This window comes from Symphalangus syndactylus, chromosome 1 (assembly GCF_028878055.3).
Source record: "Symphalangus syndactylus isolate Jambi chromosome 1, NHGRI_mSymSyn1-v2.1_pri, whole genome shotgun sequence".
NCBI lineage: Eukaryota > Metazoa > Chordata > Mammalia > Primates > Hylobatidae > Symphalangus > Symphalangus syndactylus.
In genome coordinates this window covers 106,062,776-106,079,578 of record NC_072423.2, presented here as the reverse complement: position 1 = coordinate 106,079,578, position 16,803 = coordinate 106,062,776, and the positions used below count along the sequence as shown (strand labels likewise).

The 16,803-nt window shown below is 43.5% G+C and overlaps 1 protein-coding gene across 5 annotated transcripts in view; it reads left to right on the top strand.

Moving 5' to 3' along the window:
* CACNA2D3 (calcium voltage-gated channel auxiliary subunit alpha2delta 3) overlaps positions 1 to 16,803 on the top strand; it is a 959,332-nt gene that overhangs the window by 747,646 nt on the left and 194,883 nt on the right. For all 5 annotated transcript variants that reach the window (XR_010122405.1, XR_010122406.1, XM_055273813.2 and 2 more), the window contains 7 exons: positions 1,502 to 1,573; positions 1,837 to 1,898; positions 3,280 to 3,347; positions 7,739 to 7,784; positions 7,947 to 8,044; positions 10,447 to 10,540; positions 13,828 to 13,923. Coding sequence is in view for 3 of the 5 variants with exons in the window: in XM_055273813.2 (XP_055129788.1) it covers positions 1,502 to 1,573; positions 1,837 to 1,898; positions 3,280 to 3,347; positions 7,739 to 7,784; positions 7,947 to 8,044; positions 10,447 to 10,540; positions 13,828 to 13,923 (536 nt within the window). In the remaining 2 variants the exon portion in view is untranslated. The remainder of the gene's footprint in view (positions 1 to 1,501; positions 1,574 to 1,836; positions 1,899 to 3,279; positions 3,348 to 7,738; positions 7,785 to 7,946; positions 8,045 to 10,446; positions 10,541 to 13,827; positions 13,924 to 16,803) is intronic.

The following is a 16,803-nucleotide window of genomic DNA, read 5'->3' as shown; positions in this document are numbered from 1 at the left end:
GTCACAGAGATGGTAAGTGATCGAGAGACCCAAGATCATAAAGCTCTGGCTCCAGAGTCCATTCCTTAACTACAGTGCCATCCTGCCTCACAAGTAGGTTCAATAAGTATAACCTGTTTTCGTTATGATTTAAGAAAAGGGCAAGACTAAAGGAGGCATCAGTGACCCTGGCCTTGGACACTCCCAGACCCCCATGTTGATTGTTCTGTGCTACTGGGAGTTGGGGGTGGGGTGGCATGGAGACACAGCGAGGCTTACCTAATCTCTAGTTTGCCTGGGGAATGTGAGAGGAGAAGGTCCCAAATGGCTTTAGGCAGGCACCAGAAAGAGGAAAAATGAAAACCATGTTAAAGATAAATCGAGCCGTTCTTAAAAGTTAGAAAGTAGACTTAATTAGGACCAGCTCTCCCTGTCCAAAACCACAAAAGTTAAAATGGGAAAATATTTCCAGAAATGCCTATTATGTGTTGTTAAAAAAATATCTAGAGTAAAATATATATTTTATTTTATACATGCCTCCAGCTAAAAGTTATGCCTTTACTCACTCACACAGAAGATGAGAATGCAAACCCAAATCTAGACAGCCTCGAATCAAATTTAGGTTGCTTGCTAGTGTTGCAGTTTTCTATCGGCCAGATCTTACTCAAGCTCCTCAAAGGAGAAAAGAGGGGAAAAGATGAACAAAGACAAGAGAGGGGTGGGGAGAGAGCCTTTCCTGACAGGCTGTGGCATGTCAGCATTTGCTCCTATTCCATTAACTGGCCTTCTCTGTCGTCTTGCCTTGGTGCCCATGATGGCACATCTTTCATCACTGCGTCTGCTGTCCTCCTCTGAACTCATGGAAGGGCCACATGTAATTAGATGAGGTCAGCCGGGGGTGGGGGAGGAGAGCCAGGCTCGCTGCTCCTAAACAGGACCTCCAAAAATCAGATACAGGGTCGCTCCTGTTCACTGCCTCATCAGCAAGGTCATTAATTGGCCCAGATTTCTCAGAGAGCATTTAAAGATGATTCATCTTAGGAAGGGCTAACCGCTGTCTTCCAAATGCTTGGCCTGGCCTTTTTTTTTTTTTTTCCTCTTTTTAACTACTGTGTAGGAAAACGTCTTTAACTCGATTATGTTTTGAAAAGTGATTTCTCCATGACAAATCAGTACCCTTTTTGAAAACACACCTTGTCCCCAGAGACATTCTTGCTCTGTGTTTTAGCGGGTCTCCAGGAGTTCACTCTCTGACTCCCGGGATTCATCAGTATTGTCGAGGCTCTTTTGTTATTGTCCTGAAGTTTACACGAGCTCCCTAAATTGAAGATGAAGGTCATTTATTTATTGTTGTTAGCCTGTCTCCCATTGTGCATGAGCAGTTGGGTGTTTATTCTTCAGAAGCTCTGTTTTTGAGGTGTAAGTTCAATATGGAGGCTCCACTGCACACTGAGGATGTAAGGTGTCCAGATTACATGATAACCCAGGGAAGAACTAACACACTTTTCTTTTATCATTTTAGTTGAGAAATGCTATGGTGAATCGAAAGACGGGGAAGTTTTCCATGGAGGTGAAGAAGACAGTGGACAAAGGGGTACATTTTTCTCAAACATTTTTGCCGCTTAATTTAAAACAAACCACTGTGAAAAATTAGCTTTGAAAGCTATATCTGGAATAAATATCTTTCGCTGAGATCATTTTTCTCTTGTCTTTACTTATCTCAAACAAGATTCATGTAGTACTGTTAACCTGATCATAGTGTGTCCATTTATTTTTATTTATTTCTGAAGACTTCACTTAGCAGACTAACCATGTTTTCTTTTCTCTACGACTTTTTTTTTTTTTTTTTCAATCTAGAAACGGGTTTTGGTGATGACAAATGACTACTATTATACAGACATCAAGGGTACTCCTTTCAGGTAGAGCTGACCATAATACATGGACATTCCATCAGACCCATCAGTTGTGTTTGTACAAAACCTGCTGACACTCTCAGAGCTCATCATCTGAAGATAACCAAACACCCTGCCAAAAGGCTGGAAAGAGTGAGGAAGGGGCTTTTCCCAGGCTGCTTTTGTTTTCCAGAAGCGGGGGGAGATGGTTCAGGCTCACCTAGGAGAACTCACTCAATCTGCCATGGCTTTGCATCTCATTGTCAAGCAAATATGCTTTGGGGGTTCCCGCTAAGGGTGAAGACAAGTGCAGAGGGTTACCAGGGTCCTTAACCATTGAACTTGCTGCTTTGTGAGTTCCATTTCACCTTTTATTTCCATGACCAAAAAAACAATCCTTCAAACCTGGAGGTGGCATATCCATCCCTACATGTTGTGCCTCCGTTTCCATTTCTCTGAACTGTCCTTGTGTGCTTGTCTACTTTTGAATCCTGTTGTTTCTCTTTGTAACAGTCCTGAAAAATGGCTTTGCCTCATTGCCTGCTTTCAGATGTGTATGTAGCATTCTGAAGTTTCCCACTACTATTAACTTAGTGTTGTAATTCGTTTTGTAAAAAATTATTTCAGTAACTCTGCTTCATGTTCCTGAACTGGCGTCTCAGAGCTAAGGAGAAAAGGAGTTTACTGACTGTAGAATAATCTGAAAAATAAATTCTAGCATTGTTGTCCTAAACTACCAAGGATCATGGGTGGATTCCATGTGGAACCAGGAGCAAACAAGGAACATATGAGCTGCTAAGTGCGTTTGCCAAATAGTCTCTCTAAAGTAAGAGACTATGTTTTAAAAACATAGTCTCTTGCTTTTGACAAAAATGGAATGGATCTTAAATCAAGCCAGTGAGTGTGAAAAACCTATTAGACTAGGGAGAGGATTGGGCAAAGAAGCCTGCAACACAGTAATGCGGTTGCACTCATGTAGTAGTGGAAGTTTTTGTTTTTGCCTTTGAGAAGGGGTCAATTTCCCAAGTCCCAAACGCTAGGGGCTGGAGAGACCCATCTCTGAATGCAGGGCAAGGGTGTATAAAGAGCAGGGCGCATGGTCTTTGGGAGGGTATCTGAGAGAAGGGCTTGCTGGAAGGGCGAGCAGTTTGCCACAACTCTGAAAACACAAAGAGTAGCCAATTGCTGCTGGCATTTCCAATCAGAAATTACTTTGAAGCAGCTGATTGAACCTAAGAAAAACCAATACCAGTGATAATCAGTGGGGTTTTGAAAGTAAACGGTTGGAAAAATTGTTTACAGATCATAAAATGGAAATGTGAAAAATGGAAAATTAAAAAATGTTAGCCCACAAGTCTATTTGAGTTGATGCCAGGGATTTCAAGACCTGCCTTGTCTCTCTGCACAGTTTAGGTGTGGCGCTCTCCAGAGGTCATGGGAAATATTTCTTCCGAGGGAATGTAACCATCGAAGAAGGTAAGATACCGCCTGCCTCGTCTTATCCTTTGGTGTGGGAAGAAGGCTCAGTAGCCAGCTATTGAGTTAGCTGAAGAACTTGTTCATCTGTCCGCACCTCTGACCAGTCCGTTGGACATTCCACTCAAACGAATGCCTACTTGATATTCTTAATACGTTTCTTCTTCCCTGGTGTGCGTAGATTTCAGAATGGCAGGAGTTCCGATTCATGGTTGTGATTTAATTTACTTACATTCTACTTTCATCCACAGTGCTGTTGACTGTGAGTTGCTCAGAGTTAACAGCTTTGTGGATAAAAGCAGAATATCAGTAAATAGGAATCATCACTCAACTATATTCTTCTCATACATAAAAATCAGTACTTGGGAGAAATACAAATTTACGGAATAACTCATGCCCAGGGGAAACCATGAAAACAGAGATATGAGAGCCTTAGTCTCTCCTACACAGTTGAGCCACGTATTTCACTTGTGTTTCATGGCAGCCCTGGCCCAAAGGGAAATGTGACCATTTAAATGATTTACATAGGTCAGAGGGAGTAAGTAGCACCTTGAAGTTCCCAGACCCTCTTATGTTCATAAAGCACAGAGGCACAGTAAACTCTCAGTAAACAGGAGCAGTTGTTATAGCTCTTTAAATTTTAAAATTGCTGTCACACGTGCTGTCCTTTTCATCTGCCAACTCCCTAGTAGTTCAGAGAGGTTACCTGTTCCAGCATTAGCTGCTCACAGGGGTGGTGGACATCATTTCTGAAGGGCCCCACTCCCTGAGTGGCCTTGAGTGACTCACTTGCAGGTCATTAGGTTTTGCATGTCCACAGAGAAGGAGTGGGCCCAGAACTACTGTCTTTCTGGATGTCCATAGGGAGGACAGCCAGGAATGGGAAGGTCAATTATAAGCCAAGTTTTAATTGGTCAGAACTGATTACACATGTATGTGGTGAGTTTCCAGAAGCTGGCCCATCCACGGCGCCCTCAGGTGATGCTACAGGGCATGAGGAAGGAGATGGATGTTCCCTGAGACGTCAAACCCCTAGATAGCCTCTGGTTTACTGCCGATGGTCCCTGCCCGTGTTGTTTCAGGGATGTTGGTTTGTGCTTCCCAAGTGCCTGTGAGATCGTATGGGGGCAGAAAGGAGAGTAGAGAGGCTCACTGTGAGCTGGGCAGAACCCAGAGTGTGCCCACCAAAGAGCTAACCGTGTGGTCTCTCTTCCCAGAGACATGCCAGAGAACACAGGCAACTCTGTGACTTGAGCAAGACACTCTGCAGGATGTGTTTTCAGGATCATGTTTTCACTTCTAGAATTTTCTGCCTCTGTGGGCCATGTTGGCTCTGTGGACATCACTGCCCATGAAGCCAGAAAATTCATGTCTAAGCCATGTGAGGTCAAGCTGAAGAAACAACTCATGGTCAGAACAATAGAAGGAGAGGTTATTAAGAAATTAATTGCCTCTCATGGGTCTGCTCCCTTGGTCAATCCTCAATACAGGGGCCTGTCCCTCCCTTCCTCTCTCTCTCTCACACACACACACACACACACACATGCATGGAGACACAGATACGCACAGTTGTTTTGCATTGTCTTTTGGATTCTTTTTTAGTCATTATCTTCCTGTATGTTCCACAGCTGTGATGCTAAGCAGTCACATAGAATTTCAGAGCTGACTGTAACCACTATGCAAGAAATTAGCTCAAATCCTCAGCAAGGGGGAGAGTAGCTGCTTATCCACCCAAATGAGGTCATATCTTCCTCTCTCTGTTGGTCCTCTGTAAATAAAAAGACTGACAATCCTGCCAGCTTTGCTGAGTAATAGAACTTAAGAAAGCTGCTTACCCTTGGGCCAAATAGTAGAGGATCTTGTCATCTCTCTAGGAGTCATGGTGTGTTATTGTTCTCTTCTGTTCTTGGAGAGGGAAGGAGTTCCTTGGGGCTGGCAACTATACTTCTATAGGATCTTCAATAAGGAATAACTCCCTACAGAATGTGGGAATTTTCCACGTGCTTTGCCGATGCCAGAGATTATAAAGGTGACAAATAGGTAGCTTTTGCTCAAAAATATAAAAAGTCATTACCAAGATTGAAGGTGTGGCCTATAATTCTACCTGCTGAAATTGTTTCTCTTATGAATCTTTTAATCTTTTTCAACACTTTGTATCTTTTTTGTGTGTGTGATGGAGTCTTGCTCTGTTGCTCAGGCTGGAGTGCGATGGTGTGATCTCAGCTCACTGCAACCTCCACCATCTCCTGGGTTCAGATGATTCTCCTGCCTCAGCCTCCTGAGTGGCTGGGATTACAGGCGCGTGCCACCACGCCCAGCTAATTTTTGTATTTTTAGTAGAGACAGGGTTTCACCATGTTGGTTAGGCTGGTCTCGAACTCCTGACCTCGTGATCCGCCTTCCTTGGCCTCCCAAAGTCCTGGGGTTACAGGTGTGAGCCACCACGCCTGGCCACTTTGTATCTTTTATATGTATTGCACATGATAATTGTTCAGCAAATTAGAGCTTATGTCATTGTTGTCAGCAGTTCCAATCATCAGTGGATATGATTTTTATCAGAAGGACGAACATCACAGGTGAGAGAATTAGAGAACAATTAAATTTCCTTGGTGCCCTAGGAACCCAGAGAAGAAGCAGTCAAAAAGATCTGCCCGGTAGATCCCTTCTTTTCTGAGTGTCATTTATAGGTCCTGTGAAATATAGCCAGAGAGGATTTTGTGAATGAGGTTGGGAGGATGGGAACTGCAACTAGAAAAAGACTTGACACCCTTAACCCAGTTTTCTGGGAAGGTACAGTCCCTTCTCAGGGCCTTTGCACTTGTTATTCCTTCTGCCATGAGCACCCTTCCTGCCACCTACATGACTCTTCCTTTCCTCATTCAGGTCACTTTCTCAGTGAAGCCTTTCCTGACCTCCATAGTTACAATGGAATCTCTCTCTCTCTCTCTTTCTCCCTTCAACCCTCCTTATCTCTTGGTCCTCCCTGTTCTTGTTCCATGTTCTCTTTTCCTTTTTAGCCCTTACCACCATCTGATATTCTCTAAAGTTAAATTTTAATATAATTGACTCTCTCTTTTCTGCCACTAGAAATTAAATACAATGAAGGCAGTAATTTGTGTCTTATTTTGTTCACTGCTATATTCTCAGGGCCTAGAATCATACCTGGCATATAGCAGATGCTCAGTAAAAGTGTGGAAGAAAGGAAGGAATGGGAGGAGGGCAAAAGGAAGGAAGGAAAGTTGTTTGGTTGGGAAGAAGGAAAGGAAAAAAAGAAGAAAGGCTGCACAGATAGATGGATTGCACTAGGGACTAATCCCGATCCCATTTAACTGTTTTCTGGCACTTGTGAGTTATGCAGTATTACTTGTATTTCATGGTAGATATAACTCAAAGAGCTGACATGACATCCCCAAGATCATTCAGCCTGTAGGTGTTGGAGCCTGGATATGCCTACTTGGATCATATACAATGATGTTCATTCTAACGTATTCTCTACTTTCTGTAAAATCGAGCATAATTGTGTGATAGGTCTAGTATTTTGCTACTTCTTTTATAGCTTTGTATTTGAGAAGGAAACGAGTCCTGAGTGCAGTAAGATACTATCAGTCATTTCAGAAACTAACTTTCCAAAACAGGCTATAAGCATCATGGGAGTTCCCGAGGTCATCATTCAGAAGTGTATGTCTGCTGATAACCCATTAAGATCAAGCCACGTGAAAGTGCAATGAAACAGTTATCCTTGCAGAGTTAGGATGGTCTGGAACCTTCTATAAAAACTCCCAGATTCCTCGCAAGCCCCAGCGCCCCTAGTTTCCTTCCCAGGCGGATGGCCGTTTTCACTTAGGATCCTGTAACAACTAGCAATCTTTGCTGCTCAAAAACAGTTGAGTGTTGACGACTTCATATTGTTCAACCTATGATTTCACCCTCACAACTGCACATCAATTAGGGACTATTATTCCTGCTTTTCACATGAAGAAACTGACATTTAGAGAAGTAAAGTAACCTGTTGACATCATACATGAGGTCAATGGCCTAGCCCAGTTCCCAATTCGAACTAAAGGGAGCATCAGAGAGTGTTTCTAACAGTCCTGTTAAGCTTCTCCCTCTGGACTCATTTGTGTTTCCTCTATCTTCAAGGTGTTAAGGTTTTTCTGGGATGAACAGCCAGGGAAGGTGGCAGTGCTGGCTGAGTGAAGTGGAGATGGGGAGAGAGTCCTGCCTGGAGGGGAACTTGTTTGTTTTGCTCAGAGTCCCTGCTCCAAGGCAGTTCCCTTAGGGTTGATGTCTACCCTTAACCCACCCCACAGCCCTACCCTAGAATATTTGAAACGCACAGGAGGATTGGGGGAGTGGTACTTACTCATGAACCCCTTCTCCTTGACCCCCAGGCCTGCATGACTTAGAACATCCCGATGTGTCCTTGGCAGATGAATGGTAAGAATTAAACTATCCCTCCTTGACCATGGCATCCTTCATTGCCCTCTTTGATTCCACATGGTTTGTGCTCCCTTGCCCAGTTATCCTGATTCCAAGGCAAAGGAAGCAGATGCTGTAAATATTGACCTAGTCTTGTTTTGGGCCATGTCATGTTCTTAGGTCCTACTGCAACACTGACCTACACCCTGAGCACCGCCATCTGTCTCAGTTAGAAGCGATTAAGCTCTACCTCAAAGGCAAAGAACCTCTGCTCCAGTGTGAGTATGCTTTCAAAAGTGTGCTGTGCCTTCAGGGGTGATGGTGGGGAATGAACGCAAAACTGTTTTTTGGCCTCAGTTGTTAAGGGAAGCTTTGCTTTGGCAGAGATTATCAGTCACGTGAAATCCAATCAAATATCTGCTTCCTGTAGGAACAGGAGAAAGAATGTGGATTACGGAAAATTGCACAGAATCCCCAATCCTGGTTTAGCTGTTTGCATTGGGCTTTGTCCCCTTCTGAACCATTTAGTCAAGCAACTGAATAGGATGAAAATGTTACAACTGGGAAGGGGGACTGTAAATATTTGCTCATCTCCCTTATTTTGCAAATGAGAAACCAAGGCTGGAAGTAGGATTGTGTGTCATTCAAGGCTATATCTAGATCTCCTGGTTCTCCCAAGAGTGGGGTCACAACAGGGACACGTAGCCTCTCAGTGTGGTACGTGCTGAGTGTCCTGCCTACCAAGCATCCCCTTCTAGGGGAGCTCAGTGAGTAGGAAATCTCTCAGCTGGTGCAAAAGAGGGAAGAGCAGCAGCAGCCATGGATGCCCCTCAAAAGCAGGAGCAGACCCTATACTCTCACAGGATAGCTCCAGTAGCTACAGTTTGGGCAGGGGGAGAGCCACCAAAACAGATCATGATATCTGCCCCCACCTCTAACAAGCATCATGTATTCAATGACCTGAAAAGTGTTTTACATATGTAATCCTATGAGAGGTGTAAGGAGATTATCCAGCTACTAAATGACATCTCCATAGAATGGATTTACTTTTTGGGATATGCCCTGGTGGGGAAAGGATCAGATGGACATCCTGTGAGCCCCATGTGTCATTGTCTTTGACTTTTTAAGGACATATTTAAAAAACAAAATATAGAGACAATATGAATAATACATTTGTAGTCACCATCCAGCTTTATGCAGTCTTAATATTTTGCCATACTTACTCCAGGTGCTTTTTAAGGAATGAGACATTATAGATAAAGTTGAAGCCCCTGGGTGCCTGCTCAGCCTCACGTCCCTCCCAAAGAGAATGGCCGTCTGTATTTGTTCATTATTCTCAATAATTTAATGCTATTCCTACATATGTAGGTATCTATAAACAATATATAGCATTAATTTTATTAAAATATATATTAAACTATATGTATGGTATATTGTATGAATTACTATATATGTTATAATACATACAATATGTGCATAAAATATATGTGTACTACAACTTGTGTTTTCACCCATTATATTTTTGAAATTTGTGTTGATCATTTAGCTTTAACGCATTTATTTGCATTACTATATAGAATTCCACTACATAACTTAATATATTCATTGTCTTACTGATGATAAGTTATTTCTAGCTTTTGCTTTTTAGCAAAGCTCTTTTTTCTTTTTTTTGCCCCCAGTCAAGGTGAGGACTGTCCTGTCTCATGTGATAATTAATTGTCCTCCTCTGCAGAGTGATTTGAGAGTTCTAGGATGCCTCTCCTAGACTTACCATATCCTCTCATTCCTTGGCCTCTTCCACAGAGCTCTACCAAGAGTCTCTTTGGATGGGAACAGACATTCTCCTTTAAAATGAAACAATTCTTGGCCGAGCATGGTGGCTCATGCCTGTAATCCCAGCACTTTGGGAGGCTGATTCAGGCAGATCATTTGAGGTCAGGAGTTTGAGACTAACCTGGCCAACATGGTAAAACCCCATCTCTACTAAAAATACAAAAATTAGCCAGATGGTAGTGGCCTGCGCCTATAATCCCAGCTACTTGGGAGGCTGAGGTAGGAGACTGGCTTGAGCCTGGGAGGCAGAGGTCGTTGTGAGCCAAGATTGTACTACTGCACTCCAGTCTGGGCGACAGAGTGAGACCGTGTCTCAAAAAAATAAACAAATAAATAAAAATAAATGAAATGAAACAATTCTTAAATAGAAGGAATCACAAAATAAGAATCCCAGTGGTTATTAAGTTATGGTGTCTCTTTTCCATGTGACAACAGGCTGAGAATTTCAGGGTGCTAAAGAATTTCAGTTTTAGGAGAGGACAGAGATGGGGAGGATGACAACCAAGTGTTCAAGGAGTACTGGCTTCTGGTCTCCAAATCTGGGACTCAGCCTGCTGGTCCATGGCAGGAACCACGAGATGGGGTGAGAAAGCAAGAAACTGAAGTGTGAGACACCCAGCGCTCTCAGTTGACTACCTTCTTGCCCAAATGCTTTGGAGGCTCCTGTGTTGCAGGCATACCAGGTGTCAGAACTGTTTCATATTTTCAACTAGTGGGAACTTAACTCATAAAGCAACATGCCGCATGAGAAAGTAGCCTGCAGACACTGCACAATGAGCCCATGAGTGCCTCTCATGCCCCTCTTCCAGCCCTGCCGAAGCATCCTCTTGTCTGTCCCTCCCAACAGGTGATAAGGAATTGATCCAAGAAGTCCTTTTTGACGCCGTGGTGAGTGCCCCCATTGAAGCGTATTGGACCAGCCTGGCCCTCAACAAATCTGAGTAAGTGGTTGCACGTGTCCTCCTTTCATGGCCATTTCCTCACCAACACTCTGAAATATGGTTATGGTTTAAAGAACTAAACTGTTTTTAGGAGCCTGGTGTTAAAGTTCTTTAATTTTCCCCCAAGCTCCAAACCACAAGAGCTAGAGCAGATTAGCGGCTCGGGCTTGGATGGCAAGCTCCTGGCTTCGACATATAATTTGTTTGAGTTTTAACGTTACATGAAATTTGGTACGCTGAGGTAGGGTGACACTTCCGAGAGAGAGAGAGAGATGCAGAAGGGAACTTCGTTTCCTGCCTCGCCACAGCTCTCTCTACTTTGCAGTCTTGAGGGAGCTTGGGATCTGGGCCAGGTTAGGTTGTGAGTAGGACAGAGAAGTGAGAGCTCAATTTCATAGGGTGTCAGATATAACCCTGTGGTTTTATTACTGAAGTGGAGGGTGGAGGGCTGTGGGGAAGGCCGTGGTAGTTGATATCAAAGACTAGGATGAGAACTGCTTTAGCAGCTTATTATTATTTCTTTACTATTATTAATTTAAGTAGACTATTAAAGATTAAAAAGAAAAGGAAGAACCATTCCTTTTCCCTTATATCTTCATGTGTTACATGATTCATTTCTCTCCACTGTTCTGTTCTTCCTTAGTTCATTCCCTCATTTTATCTTCCCTTCTATCCTGTTTCTCTCCATTTTTCTATTCAGTAGTTCATTCCCTCATTGTATCTTCCCTTCCATCCTGACATTCATTCTGTTTGCATTTTCATTCATTCACTCATCAAGTCTTGACCATGTGTCTGTTATGTGCCAGACTCTGAGCGAGGTGTTGGGGAAATGGAGAGAAACCACACAGATAGAGCCCTTAACATCGTGGCACCTGTGGTATATAGTGTGCTGTATTATTAAGAATCATAACTGCTTTGAAGGAAAAGTAAAGACACATAAAGTGTAACAAATCTAAAGTGGAGGAGGAAGATGGGAACTAGTTCAAGGTTCGGGCAGCATTCCAGGAACAGCATGTACAAAGGCCTTGAGATGAGAAAGTATTTGACACATTGGAGGAATTTAAAGAAGGTGGACACAGCTGACATATAAAGGATAGGCTGGAAGATGTCAGAGGATGAGGCTGCAGAGGGGCCTCATGGCTCAGGACCTTGGGAGTCAGGTTAAGGATTTTGGATTTTATACTCAGAGCATTGGAAGATCACTGAAGGATTTTAAGAAGGGGAAGAAAATGATCAGATTTGCATTTTACAAAAAGATCTCTATTGCTGTGTGGAGAACAGAGGGAGGGTAATGGGGTAAGAACAATAGTAAGGTTTCTTACAGTTTTCCCAGGGATTCATGACTTGGACCGGGGCAGTGGGCACAGAGAGAAGAGGTCCACTTGTGGCTTGCTTCAGAGGCAAGGTCTCCAGGACTTGATGATGGGTTTGTTGTGGAGGGTAGGGAGGTTGAGCCATCAAGGATCATTCCCAGGTTTATATCATGAGCTATTGGGCAGATGGTGTTATTTGCTAACACAAGAGACACTGGGGGAGGATCAGGTTTAGGGCTGGACATGGCCAGTCTCTCTTCTAGACATCACGAGCTTAAAATGACTGAAAGTCTCCCAAATGGAGATGTCAGGTAGGCTGTTTAGTATGCAAATCTGGAGCCCCAGAGAGATTGCCATTTTCATTATTAGGGGTGTCTTTGAACTGCTTGCCTTCATGGCATGGATCTTATTTCCTAGGAAGCTGGCAATGAATTGAGACTTTCCTGGGGTTTCTTTCTCTAGTGAACCTTGTAGTGTTTCTTTTCGGCTCTCCTGAAACTCAAAATCTTGAGCAAAGGTTGCTGATTCATTCCTAACACATACTAAAGATTTCCAAAATGGTAACTTGCTTTGTAGTCCACATCTGTAACTGATTGGACAGCCAGCTTTCCAATTCGGTGTAGGCTACAAGCAGAAATGCATAGTGTTGGTTTTTATTCAGCCCTTAAATACTTAAAGGTAGCATCCACCACTTTGACTTTCATCAGAGATCAAGTAACCAAATGACCTTACTTTGAAGATAACGTGGAGAATGCTTTGGATAAAATTACTAGTAGCATTTAGGACAGAGAAACAAGCTCAAGAATTGGTGTTCTCTACATACATTTATTGTAGAATAAAATTATATGTTTGTGGGCCGGGCATGGTGGTTCACACCTGTAATCCCAGCACTTTGGGGGAGGCTGAGGTGGGCAGATCGTAAGGTCAAGAGATCGAGCATCCTGGCTAACACAGTGAAATGCTGCCTCTACTAAAAATACAAAAAAATTAGCCGGGCATGGTGGCAGGCGCCTGTAGTCCCAGCTACTCTGGAGGCTGAGGCAGGAGAATGACGTGAACCCGGGAGGCGGAGCTTACAGTGAGCCGAGATAGCACCACTGCACTCCAGCCTGGGTGACAGAGCCAGACTCCGTCTCAAAAAAATAAAAAAGAAAAGAAAAAAGAAAAAAAATATGTGTTTGTGAAGAAAGGCCGTTTGCTTTTTGCATAGGAGAAATATACCTTGCAAATCTCCTAAAGAACACACTCAAGCATGTAAAATTTGCCTTGGAAGTTGAAACAAAATGATATTTAGTGAATTTTTGTATTAGTTTTCCTTGCCAAGGCCGTTCTTAGAGTTCCTATGTGTAGCCTCCTACAGAGCTATTGGAAGAAGCCATTTCTTTACACATCTCTTTGGGGTTGGTGGTGAGAATAAGGCCTGTGATCTGGTAGAAGTGATAAGCTGGTGCCCCCACAACTGTGTGGATGTCAAAACCAATTCCAACTATGTGGAATTCCAGGCTGTGGGATGCTGCAAACTTGGTTCCGTGGCTCAGTTGCTTTAATGGCAGATTCCACAAATGATCTCAAGACCAAGAATAAACTTGGTAGCTTTAATGCAAAAAGCTAGTCCTAAGCCCTAATTGGCTAGTCCTTCCCATTCTTAGCCTGATCTCTTTGAACTTGCACCCAGAACCTTGAAATAAAGATGTGTGTATGGTTGGAAGTAGATTTTTTTCAATGCTGCTTTTGTTGGCAGGAAGTTCTTCATTTTTCCTGCAAGTATTACTGTGAAAACTTGTAAGGGATGCAAGTTGGCAATCTGTGCGTGTGTGTGTGTGTGTGTGTGTGTGTGTGTGTTTCTGTAACTTCTTTTAAAGTTCAAGTTTCAAAACTACTATTTGGTAAAAACATTCTGTGAGTCTTAAAATGCAATGCATTATCTGCTTACTGTCTAGAGGCCTCCCCTTGACATCCGTTGTTCTGTTTCAGGAATTCTGACAAGGGTGTGGAGGTTGCCTTCCTTGGCACTCGCACGGGCCTCTCCAGAATCAACCTGTTTGTCGGGGCTGAGCAACTCACCAATCAGTAAGTAGGAGGGATCCTCTGCAGGGGCCCAGGGAACTCCTGAAATGGAACATTCAAAGGGAAGCTTATTTCATTTCTTGATTCCACTACCGGTAGAAACATAATTTAGGCCACCCCAGGCCTATTGAGATTTTTCCTCTCTGTTCTACCATGCGGGCCCCAGCATGTGCTTTCACCTGCCTGTTAGCCCTTCCACCACCCTTTGTTCCTCACGCTTGTTGGCTTCTGTCCACTGTCCTGGAGTCCTCTCCCGCCCCGATGAGTCATTTCAGAACTCTGGGAGGTAGTGCGGCTGCTGGGGGAGCCGCCAGAGGGAGGAAACACTCATCTCATAACAAATGGCTTCAGGGTGTTCAGCTGTTCTGCAGCTATGCTGAGGAATTCCTGCCTGTACAAAAATCAGTGTTCCAAGTCCTGTTTGTTTGTTTATATTTTACTAATAAACCTCTGCCTCTGTGCTTAGCCTGAGGGGCTGCAGAGCTCCACACCCAGGAGTGGGCCCTCTGGGGACGCTGGGGTTTGACAATGTCTCCTTGGACTTCCAAAGAGACCTGGATGGATGGTGAGCAGAGAATTTCCGGGTCTAGTACCCAGATGCTCAGCCCCTGTATCTTCAGAGAACCACGGGCCCTTAACTCATCAAACTGGTGTTTCACCAGTGCTAGTAGGTAGACTGTGAAGTCCTTTCTGAGTCTATTAATAAGTTTTTTCTATTTCTTTTCTCTGAAGCAAGAAGAGATTGCTAAGACATGGACAAATGGGTCCCAAGATTCAGAAAGTTTGAGAGTGGTTTGCAAGTGTATGTGTGAGTTCAGAGGTTACCACAGAACATTATTCCCCCAACCTTCAGGGTACCTGGAGGTGAATAACCAAGCCACAGGGTAGCTGCCAATTTGAGAGGGGTTTGCTCATCAGGGGTCCAAGGAGGCGGTGCTTCCTTGGAGCTTGACAGTGCTGTCTGCCTCTGCTAGATGAGGCCCTGACACGCACCATGTAACCTTACAAAACCAAGTCTGGTAAATGACAGATCAATCAATGTTTAGATATTTTAAGAGACTGGCTTTGAATTCTGTTCTAGGACTTTGACCTTCTTGATACTCACATTTATCATCTATGAAGTTTGATTATAGTTGCAACTTGATTTTTAAAGCCTTTTTTAAGCGTTTTACCCCCAGACAATTGTTTTTCCAGAGGGCAAGTTCCTGGGAAGGACTAGAGGTGCTGAGATACATATTGCCTTCTCCTGTTAGGATCCAGATAGGCAAGAGGAGACAAGGGAATTCATTTTCTAATACTCAATGAGAAAGTCTGCTGCTGGCATTGAGACTGAAACAAGCAAAGCTGCAAAACAGTAACAATAAAACATGACACTTTGCTGGTCTGATAACTGTGTTATTGTGATGGACTTAAAAGACAAAGGACCACAGTAAGGATGCTGGGAGGTGTACCTGGCTTATCTTACTTGGGTATCTTCATTCTGTCCACCTGAAAAGTGAGAGCAATGATCTCTTTTGGTTACTGTGAAGATCAAAAAAAATTATGGGTGGGCCGGGCACAGTGGTTCATGCCTGTAATCCCAGAACTTTGGGAGGCCAAGGCAGGCAGATCACTTGAGGTCAGGAGTTCGAGACCAACATGGTCAACATGGTGAAACCCTGTCTTTACTAAAAATAAAAAATTAGCCGGGCATGGTGGCACACACCTGTAATCCCAGCTACTCGGGAGGCTGAGGTAGGAGAATCACTTGAACCTGGAAGGTGAAGGTTGTAGTGAGCTGAGATCACGCCACTGCACTCCAGCCTGGGCAACAGAGTGAGACTCTGTCTCAAAAAAAATTTTTTTTTTTTATGTATGGAAAATTTCTTTGGGAAGCTAAAAATTCCTACAACTGTGTGTTCTATTCTTTGTGGCATTATGTGACCCACAGAGTGGGTACTCATTGACAATTTGGATGGATGAAATCTGTCTTCAAGAAACTCCTATCATTGCTTCATATAGAGGCACCTTGACGTCTATTGTCTTAGGGTCTTGCCTGCCTATTCCCTCCCATCAAATGGTATTTGTCAAGATCCAGCTATTTGGATACACTCACTAAGCCAGGCTTAGAAAGTTTTTAGCATTTCTGACTTTTGGTTTAGTTTTTGCTTTTGACTAGGGCATGAAAGGCAGAGCTTAAAGTATTGGGCAGAGAACTTGATAATATAAAGTTGCTACCCTGCAATTATCTCATACTATCATCAGTCTCCTACATTGAGATTTCATCCCATACCCCCGCTACCTGCATTTGGAAGTAGGTCAATTATACTGAAACTTGGCCGTCACCCCCAATAGTTATAATACATTCTGTACCTTCAGTACGACCTCTCACATCACATGCATATAGCATCCAGTGATGTTAGCCTTTACCGTGTACAGCCTTACGTTTAGAAGATGACCACTTTACCCCTGCCCTTTCAACCACCAAGAACAAAAGAGCTCTTGGGCTTTAAGAATCCCATATATTTGTTAGAGCCTGTTTTCAGTGTCCATAACACTCTTTCACATATGGTATTGTGTAATTCTGATACAACCCTGGTAAAGTGCAGCGTTTTTATTGTTCCCATTTTGTAGATGAGTAAATGGGGGTCAGAGACTCAATTACTCACTCAGAGTCACCCAGTTCTTCCCAGAACCTAGACCAGCCTGACACACCACTGCAATAGCTCCTAGTATCCAGGAGGAGACCTTCACCTTACCCGGAAGGATCTTTCTTCCTGAAGGACATTTTTAGGATTCTGTAAAATCAGGTCGCTCCTTCCTGTTTCCTCCAGAATCGCTGCCTAGTAGTTGGCAGAGGCCTCCAGAGTTTCCCGGCACCTCAGTCCTTTCGCATTGACACCA